The 10,439-nt window shown below is 32.7% G+C and overlaps 1 protein-coding gene across 2 annotated transcripts; it reads right to left on the bottom strand.

Moving 5' to 3' along the window:
* Positions 1–501: 501 nt before the first annotated feature.
* Positions 502–4,071, bottom strand: LOC140765128 (phosphatidylinositol 4-kinase gamma 4-like). 2 transcript variants are annotated; one of them, XM_073104063.1, is made up of 3 exons: positions 3,906–4,068; positions 2,194–3,760; positions 502–1,146 (listed from the first exon to the last, which is right to left on the bottom strand). In XM_073104063.1, exons 2-3 carry the CDS (start codon positions 3,532–3,534, stop codon positions 769–771), a joined length of 1,719 nt encoding a protein of 572 aa, XP_072960164.1. In that variant the 5' UTR covers positions 3,535–3,760; positions 3,906–4,068; the 3' UTR covers positions 502–768. The 2 variants fall into 2 exon arrangements, with proteins under 2 accessions (XP_072960164.1, XP_072960162.1); XM_073104061.1 differs by having other exon boundaries at positions 2,194–4,071.
* Positions 4,072–10,439: the final 6,368 nt, after the last annotated feature.

Here is a 10,439-nt window from a genome sequence, read left to right as displayed (position 1 = left end):
ATAGGATTCTGATGTAGTCTGGATGTAAATGGATAAATGAATGTAATAAATTGCTTTCCTATAGCCAAAAGCAGAACACAAATGACATTCAAACATGATAAGATTTGATCAAATTTTGTCAACATATAATTCAATTTAAGGATGTCTACTGACCTTCATCAAGTAAAAAAGAATTAATTTATAAAAAATTATTTAGGTGAAAACTTATTTCACTACCAATTGGATAAATGCTTTGCCAAGAGATCAATATCCCTCTAGCAATGAAGTCTAAAAATTCTAGTCTGCACCTGTTCCAAGTTCAAGATGGTAGACCAGACATATATAAATAGGCATTGAAATGAACACCCAGCTCTTTGGCTATGAATGAGTCCATCATTAATCCAGCAAAAAGCTAAAACCCTCTTTGGGTCAATGATCTGGAATCAACCAGCAAGAGCAACAAGATTCTATCAACAATGAAATAGATTTTCTAAAAGCTTAGTTGATAAGATAAGCTAGAGGTTCATAAAGAAGAGATTTGCACCTTTTCTTCACAACAGTTCTAGATTGATAGAGAATCACGTTCTCAGCTACAATCCAAATTTTGAATAATTTCTTACATCTTCTGACGTCCAGAAGAGACAAATATTGACAACAGGAAGGGGGTTTACCACTTACTTACAAAGGGGGTTTAACCAGGTACATACAATCTTCAATTTGCCAATCAAATGATAACTGTTCACAAACTTACATATCAATACATTTTGAACACCTAACCAATCAGTTAGTCTACAGGAAAAGTTCGTCAAGATGACGATCCATAATATCGGAGATGGTTTCCATGAATGTTATTTCGCCAGTGCATGGAAGGACAGCATTCTTTGCTTCATGGATGATCTCTTCAATCTTGGATTCCTTCTTGAGTGTTTCCCTACACAAGATACTTCCTATATCGTATGGAGTGAGCCCTCTTCCTGCACCCTTCTTCAAAAGCATGGTGCTAATGCGGAGAACGCGACAGCACTCCAGTGACAGTTCCCAGCCATGGAACTTTAGGAGCGAGATATCTTCTTCAGCATCTAGCACTTTTATGTAGTTGATGGTTTCAGTACTGAAAGGTTCACGTGCTTGGGGCCAGTAGAGCCACTCAAAGGTGCAATCTTCAAACTGTATTAGAAAAGAAGCAAAAAGATAGAACTCTAATCACTAAAAAATTTGAGACGAGTTCAGAGAATAATATATCTACCACTGTAATCATATCCTAGAGTTGAACTACCAAATAATTATCACCAACTTGGACAGAATGCAGACTCACAATTGAGGATGCCATACTTAAGTTAGCTTGCAGATTACATTTAAAATAAGAAAAAAGATGTACTCTATCCAACTCCACATACATGATCATCACTTCTATTTTGAGGGTATTAAAGTTCTAGTTGAACACTAAAATGACCAAAAGTTTGGACTAGAAAATGAAATGCAATCTAAAGTGTAGTATGCCTATACCAGCAATGCTAACAGGACAATTTACAAGGAGAACCGTTTAACAAGAGAAACTTGCTTGTTAAACAATGGCGATAATACAAATAGCTGGATTTAAGTTTGGTAACAAAAAATTGCTCACTGGACTGCAACTGATTGCTGGACCAAATAGAAGAATTTATTCCTGACTTTGAATACTTGAACAATAAATATTTCAAGGTAGGCAGGTAAACATAAAGGGTAATGAATTAACATCTCAAGAGGCAACACTAACATGACGAGAAGAGAAAAATGGCAAAACTAGGGAATGTTACAAGGTAAAGTAGATATGGCATAATTTGTAAATTTTATTATTTGAAAGTTGGACTCAGACGGTACAAGTCACTTCCGGATTTGGAAAATCTAGAGAAACATTAAACATACTTAATTTCTCATGACCAAGTGGCACCTGCTTCATTATGCATTAGTGATAAAAGCTGGTCTACAAAAGAAACCAACAAAACTAAAAAAGAATGCCAATATTTGAATAATGATAAGTAGAAAATAGAAAATAAGCACAAGAAAGACATAAAGGGAAGGATGTGAGAGAAATAACAAAAGTTAGAAATCAGATTCTATTAATTTAAAAAAGAAAAAAGCTTACTGAATTAGAGGAACAAGGGGAAAAAAGTGAATGCAATTGAAAGTTCTTAAATCTAATTCTTTCAATGCAGAAGTATAATTAATACTCACGTTCTCAGGCAAGCAATATCCATGATCAATTGGAACCAGAGTAAAGTGCCCTTCTCTTTCCTTGCAAACTAATATGTTCCCTGCATGACGATCAGCATTTACCAACCTTATATCCAACACAGAGATCTTATGGACCTCCTCGACAGGAAAAGCTCGAGGGCCCATATCCTCGCAGCTTCCATAGTTCTTTACAAACATCTGCAATGATCCAATCTTGAAACTTTTCCCTGTATAGTCGAGCCCATCAGGATGATTAAAACCAACATGCAGGCAGTGAACCAAGACTGTCGGCGGAACACCGGCAAACCCAGTCTCATCACATAAACGACGCCCATTAGTAGGATGGTCAAGAATATATGCTGCAACTTCTCTCAGTGCACCTTCTCCTACACGTGTTCCCCTCTTCAACCCTTCACCATCTGTTGACAAGGGAAGTCCACGAGGATTATTTTCAGCCATTGGTTCCTCATCAATCGGCTTAAAAACAGCAACATACTTTTGACCTGATGCATCTTGCATGAAATAAGCTCCACCTGAACCTTCTGCAGACATTACAGGTGTATTACCCTTCTCTAACCCAGCAATAGTAGATTGGATCATATCACTAACCAAAGGAGATAATTCCACTTTAGGGTTAATAACTGGCTTGACACAAGCATCCCTATCAGGAGATTTTCTTCGAATCACTTGAAGGTCATCTACCCCCAATTTCTCATTTGCGTCAGATGCGACAATCGACACCTCAAAATCCTTCTCAACAGGCTTAGCTCTAACCTTTGCCGACTTGCGAATCAACAAATGGATAACGGCATCATTGTTCTTACAGATGTCAGTAATCAGCCTATGATCCTCGAGCTCTTCCCCATCAAATATAAGATTGTGGTCCTCAAGATCACCGAAATCCGTACCCCTCTTGGCTACTTGCTTCTTGATGTACCCAATGTTCCGGCTCTGCTCTACTTGGAATTCAAACTTCTTTCCACAAGTAGTTTTCACAGTGATTACACGGAGATCTGATAGCCTGATAGCGAGATGGAGGACATTCCCATCAGTCACCCCATAGTCCCTTACAAGACAATCGTTCCGAGCAAGCTCCCGTCCGTCAAAGACCAGCTTCTGCTTCTTAACTACAAAACCTTTGCAGCTCTGTATCCGAAGCTTCACCGAAGCAATAGAATCAGACTCAAGGACACTTATTGGGATCGGCGACGACCCAGGGACCGAAAGGTAGATCAGGATTGACTCAGTTGAGCAATGCGGCGATCTGCTACCATCGAATCTGATCGGGGAGAGTGCCGGATCCTCCCTAATAGGGCTGAGAGCAACGCCGGCTGAAGACATCTTTTGATCCTAAAAAGATGAAACACAAAGAATCCCCCCTTTTTGCCTCAAAGGACCCCGGAACCGGGGGAAAGGCAAGATTTTTTCTACCAAATTTCAGATCCCATCTTTAATTAGGGCCTCTTCCTTCATAAACGGAAGAAAATTTACGACTAGAAAGGTCAAATCTTCTCTAATCCTACAAACCCTGAAAGGGTTCACAACACTAGCCTCATAAAGATCAAGCCTTCAAATCAAGCGCCAGAAAAACCACCAAACCAGGATCAACATCAGACTCTTTTCAACCGAAAACCGAATGGTTGAATTTTTTCAACAAAGGATGAATCAAATAAGGGGGAAAACATCGGGGAGAGGGACGATGGAAACTTTACCAGAAAGAGAAGAATCGACCGAATAATAGCTATTGATCAAAGAGCCATTCTGCAATGGCGTTAGGGTATCGATTCGAATTAGCACCTCTCAATGATCTCCTCCTTTGTTACAAATCCAAACCTTTCTTTTTTAGGTAGGATGGTAGCATGGTAACGGAGACGGAAAGGTAGAAAGGATCTTGTGAGAGGAGAAAGAAATAAGACAATTACGACGTTAAGACCTCCGTTAACGACGTTACGAGAAAGAGTTCCGTGATAAGAAAATAATCAAATAGGGAGAAAAAGTAAACTTTGGTTTTGTGGGACTGATATGCCCCTGGTTTTATTAAGAAATATTTCTTTAGATATAAAAAAGAAAAATATTGGAATGAAAATGGATCACACAGTACTCAATTCACATCAGAATCTGTATTTTTAATCAGAATATCGATATTGAATGGATAACAAAACTTAAAAATATGGATTAGATAATTTTCGGATAGATGATAAGATCTTAAATAGATATAGATCGAATTTTATTGACACAATTAACACAAAATACTAAGTCTTAAAAAAAATTACATGTCAAATATATATATAATTAGCAAAATCAATCTCTAAAAATAATATATAACATATTATTAGTGGGCTAGTGGCAATATATCAGTATTCATTATTTAAATAAGCAAACTAAAAATTATAAATTATTTTTAAAAATGTGTCAGTAAATGGATATTTGATATTTGTATTCATATCTAAAAAATTATACCCAACAAATACCTATTATTAATCCATATCCAAATTTTTTTTAAAAAAATCTTACCAGTTTTACCTGAATTCGATTCAGGATTGGGTCGAATTAAATCCAACCTATTTGAGTGCAATAAATTATTACTTTTATCTTTTTATAAGTTCCAACTTTAACATATATATATATATAGTTTTATTATGCAATTAGCAATTATAAATTTAATAAGAATAATCATTATAGCTCAATGGTTGAATCTTCAATTTTTAGCAAACTATAACAGAGCTCATAATTTTTAAATTCTCCCGTAAACTTTTAGGTTGATATTAGTATATTTACTGCTAAAATATTTTATATATACGATCTAAGCTTGTTATCGTTCGTTTCTAAAGAGGGTTTGTTTAATTATTCAATCTATATATATATCAAGAAAGATTGACTCGTTTATTTAACATATGATAAACCTACAAACTCCATTTATAAAAAAGATATAAATTTAATTAAAAACATATATGCCAGAACGTGAGAATCATATTATTTGTGATGTGTTTCATATGTTAACATTACTAGGATGATTTAAATGGATAACTAACCACGAACAACTCATTAAAATCTCAACTATGTTAACCATTTACAATAGGTTTTGCCTTTTGATATAATTTTTTTTTCTTTTTTATCTCCTTAGAAGGGTATTCTGGTAACTTAAGCTACTGCTCGGCCTTCTCTGAACGCCGTCAAAAGTAACGGTAACACCGATATGTGATGCATCCCGAAAACCTCGTTAACGTGGCATCCATCGCTTTTCTTGATTTCCCGTTCGGTGCTCCCAGGAGTTGGACCTCCAAGATCCTCCTCTCGCAGTCGACCGTTCGCGTGTCGCATCCAATGACGATCCGCCACGTAGTAGGAAAGCGCGTACGACCGCAGTGACGTTGGGCGGTAAGAGACACGTGTTATCACGAGACGAATTCTTCCGACTTGTTGGAGCGAGCACGTGAACGTAGAGGGTATCTAATTTCAAACTTGTCGGAGAAGCAGATGACTATTAAAAAATAGAAAGAGAAGTAGGCACCACCCAATTGTAGACAACTGGGAGCGTATCATCGACTCCGAGTAATTTACTTACTATAGTAATAACAATCAATTGGTTGTCTTGTTGGACGGTTCGGCTCGATTCGACAGTGCATTAGTTTATAAGAGCAACTCAGTAGTGTTTTCTTATGCAGCACAACGGGATAACTCAGTATATTGACTAAAGGTTTGTGGTGCTTAATATCTTTGTATTAAGAAAGGATTAGTATAGTAAGCTAAACTAAAGTTCTTGGTGGAGTTTTTGTCCCCTCCTAAAAATTATTTACTGCTTTGTTGTAGGTGTTAAATTATTTATTAAGATGCTATGATCTCGTTTGATTGAAGTATGAGATAATTCATGGATGCTGTTATATTTTTACTTTATCCATAGTTTAGAAGAGAGATATATAGTATGTGGTTACGATACTGGGATGGACGATTCTCTCTCCTGTATTTCAACTCTATATTGAATAAGAAAACAAGGATAAGGAGTTTTTGTTTAAAAATAAAATATTGATTAGTTCAGTATTTTTATTAGAGCTACAGTAAATTAGATTTCATTTGGTAATAAGTTTAAGAGATAAGTCTACTTCGATAAATATAGATTAGAACATGACTAGTTTAGTCAAAAACTCTATATTTCCGACCCATAAAATTAGGGCCACCGTTATCCTATTAGACTATGCATCCAGCTCCTCCCACTACTAAGTAATTTATTACTATTTACATCATCTACACTTGATATATATTTATTACTATGAACCGCCAAATTGTTTAATGTGGATCATCTATTTTGAGTCTAAAGGACAAGTAACATATGAACAGACATTATGTTTATTACTGTTCACAACTCTGTCTCTATCTCTCTCTCTCTCTCCCCCCTCTAGTATTGCAAGAATGACCATGTAATATGTAAATTGATCACTGACACTGAGGTAACTAGTAAAATATTTATCGATCAAACATTTTACTTAGTGCTACAATAAATAAAACCTATTTTAGTATTTAAGTTTGTGTATTATTTATTTTAATAAATAAATTTAAAAATATATCTACTTTGGTCAACAACTCGGCATGATGCACGTCTCTGGATGTGCGTTGCAGGCACATCCACACTCTAACAAGAAATGGTTTAAGATTTCTTTGAATATTTGTAGTTCTGTAGGCAGTATTCATGCATCGATTCTATTCTATTCTATCACTAACCATCTCCATTACCCATAATAGCCAGTCTTAAAAATTAAGAAAAGTATATTTTACACCATTTTTTTGTTTGTTTTTATTATTATTTATTTATTTTTAAGAAATGTCCAGATTAAACTAGTGCTGAAACCCTTTAGCACAACCTCATTAGTCTTTTTTACATTTATTATCATTTAAACTCTGTATTTTAGACATGCTCCATTAATTCCTCTTTGCATTTATTATCGTTTACACTTTGCATCTTAGACATGCTCCATTAAACCGTGAATTTTTCTTTTACTACCCACAAAGACACTCTATGATATCAGTTGGGACTAACTCCAAAACTACTTTAATTTAACCATAGACAATCAAATGCAAAAAAATACCTCTATTTTTAATAACCTTAGGAGTTAGAATAAAGCTTTAAATGAAGGGATATATTTGGTATTTAACTTTTTTCTTTAATAGGAAAACGGAATATTGTAAAATTTATGTTATTTTTAATTAAGAGAAATGTTGGGCGGAAAGGATTTTGTTTAATAGATAGGGTGCAAATAATAATAAATACAAAAGGAAGGGCGTAAAATATATAATTTTCCTAAAAACTTTACTAGTCATCATAACCATAACTTAGGAGAAACATCTCTTCCAATCTTCCAATTTGACACTAATAATTCCTCTATACTGATTCAACCGTTTCTTTTCTTCTACTGTGAGAGTTAAAACTTTGGGACATAAAATAACTAAAGCAACTATTTAGTCTAGTGTAAACCTCCTTATCTCAGTGTAGCAACTAAACAACTACTTAAATTTATATTAATATAGATATTCCATCTATCTCTTCTCTCATTTATATATCCAAACTATATCAATTTAATAATAATAAATAACTATAACCATTTTGTTGAGGAACAACACCTATCGCAGAGCTCTCTCCTCCTTCGATAAAATCTACCATCTCTCTCCCCCAAAAAGACTTCACCATTCTTACAAAGGTCATCCTTTCCGATCAATGAAGCTTGACCCACTTACCCTTTGCTTTCTCCAACAATACCTTTCTATTCCAGCACTAGATCTGTTATCCTACCTCTCAGCACCACAATTCATTTTCGTTTCCACTATAAGCTCATTTTGTATATCATGTTAATTTTTTTTTTCCTTAATGTATGAGGCCATCCTTATTATGAGATCTATTTGTATCCTTTAGTTGTATGTATTTAGTTGTATGTATTGCAAAAGTTTCTTTATTCATCACAGACATTTCTTTATTAAATGCGGACTAATACTATGCATTACAAATGTATAAGTATTCACTGAGAACTTATTTCTATGTAATGCAGATTTAATACGCTATACAACAGACTAATATATATTACTATGTACTGGATTGCTTTCTTATACTTATTACTATTTTACTTAAGCTACTACCTATATAGTAGGATAAAGTTTTCTTAATTTTCTTTTACTCCGAGTTGAAGCTGCAAAAGAAAAAAGACATACGAGGTGTTACATACAATATTTAAGATTACTGGAAACATTCAGTAACTCTATGAAATATGGGGAAATAAACCTGCAGTGCATATGAACTAGTTTGCAGAGCAGGGTTGTCACCTGCACTGCAATGTTATTTCTCTACATTACAAAAATAAAATACCTGGCACCGCGTAGTTGTTTCTCCGCATTGTGATAAAATAACAGCTTACGAGTGTTACTGAGATGCAAGAATATTATCGTCTGCTGGTGCAGGGAAAGTTTATTTTTTCGTGTGTACTACGATAATGCCAATGTTGTTGTGATAGGTAGGAAAAGAATCGCTTTATATGGAGTGGCGAAAATATTATGTATCTTTTATTAAATAAAAGTTACCATAAGTACATACTTATTGAATAATACTACTTTTAAGTCCATTTAGTATAAAAGATCATCGATTCCTAATACAATTTTATCTATTACTTTAATATCAAAATTTTATGTTACATCAATTATAATGGTATATCACTAAAGCCCCCGTTCACTTCAGAAATAATAAAAATTATTATTCCAAAATACAACCTCTTATTCCAGAAGAATAAGAGCTAAACACTATAATAATCGTATCTCATAATATAAACACTATTTATCAAAATTACATCTTATAACACATACTAACCCAATTACCAATTTACCATTGATTTGACTACAATCTATCTTAAAAATCTTATTATAATTTATCATTTATCTTTTATCTCTTTTAAACATCTTATCATAATTCATTACTCATCTTTTCTCTCTCTTAAATATCTAATCAACATCCTATCATAATTTATCATTCCTCTCTTATCATATATTTTTTTATTTTATACTAAATAAATAAAATTTAATTTAAACAACATAAATGTCAATAATTTAATATTTCATAAAAATAACACATTTTAAAAAGTCTTACTATTATTAAATATTATTTTTGTAAATATAAATATTATAAAATTCTTAATAATATATTATTTAATTGATATAATAATTATTTCATAAGTTATCTTATTATTAAAATTATTTTCATATGTACTAATAACTCAAAAATATAATATTAATAAACTAATATTTTACAGAATTATATTAACTCATAGATAAAATAATATATTTACTATTTAAACTATGTATTAATCTAATTAAATCTTTTTAAAAATAATAAAATAGAAAATTTTAGAAAAAATAATATAATATTATTAATAATCTCATGTTTAAGCTAAATAAAACATATGAAAGTATAAATATTTTAATATTATTAATAATCTCATTTTGCAACGATTATTAAAAAATATATGTTCCATGTAAAATTAAATTTAATATTTTTAATATTAAATATAATAATATATAAATTATAACATATTATTTTCAACTAGAAAATACGTAGGATTAATTGTAACAAAATACTAATATAAATAAACTAATATTTTAAAGCATTAAATACATACTAGTACACAATACATGGGTATGCTTACCTCATAATAATGTGTGCTAGTAGATAGGTAAAATATAATAATGATTGATATTAGTTGTCAAAATATAATGCATTACCCATATATCAGCACAGTGCATAGGTGCACATCTACCATAGTAATAGGCGTTGGTAGATAAGTAACGCAATAATTAATATTGCTTGCCAAAATATAATGCATTACATAGGTACCAACACACAATGCATAGGTATGCTCCCACTATAGTAATAGACGCAAGTAGATAAATAAAACATCATAATGATTGATATTACTTGCTAAAAAGTAATGCATAAAATACGTAACAGCATATAATGCATAGGTATACTCCTAACATAACAATAAGCACCGGTAGATAAGTAAAGCATAATAATAATTAATAATGCTCGCCACAAGATAATACATTACATGCGTACCAGAACACAATGCATATGTACGCTCACACTATAGTAATACACGCTCGTAGATGCGTAAAGCACGATAATGCAATATTTCATGTATACATTGCATACTTATAATATTATAAGCTTCTCTCCCTCTATCCCATCAATCTATTTTAAATCAAATAGAAGGGTA

The sequence above is a fragment of the Typha angustifolia genome, chromosome 8 (assembly GCF_048772165.1).
Source record: "Typha angustifolia cultivar Huaian chromosome 8, ASM4877216v1, whole genome shotgun sequence".
In the NCBI taxonomy this organism is placed as follows: domain Eukaryota; kingdom Viridiplantae; phylum Streptophyta; class Magnoliopsida; order Poales; family Typhaceae; genus Typha; species Typha angustifolia.
Note: the sequence above shows the minus strand (reverse complement) of the source record. Positions and strands in the feature narration are given on the sequence as shown.

Excerpts from the sequence above, each read along its gene's own strand:
- LOC140765128 (XM_073104061.1), bottom strand. The coding sequence starts at position 3,534 with ATGTCTTCAGCCGGCGTTGCTCTCAGCCCTATTAGGGAGGATCCGGCA. Across the intron at positions 1,147-2,193 it reads GATATTGCTTGCCTGAGAAC|TTTGAAGATTGCACCTTTGA; the intron begins GTGAGTATTAAT and ends TTTCTAATACAG.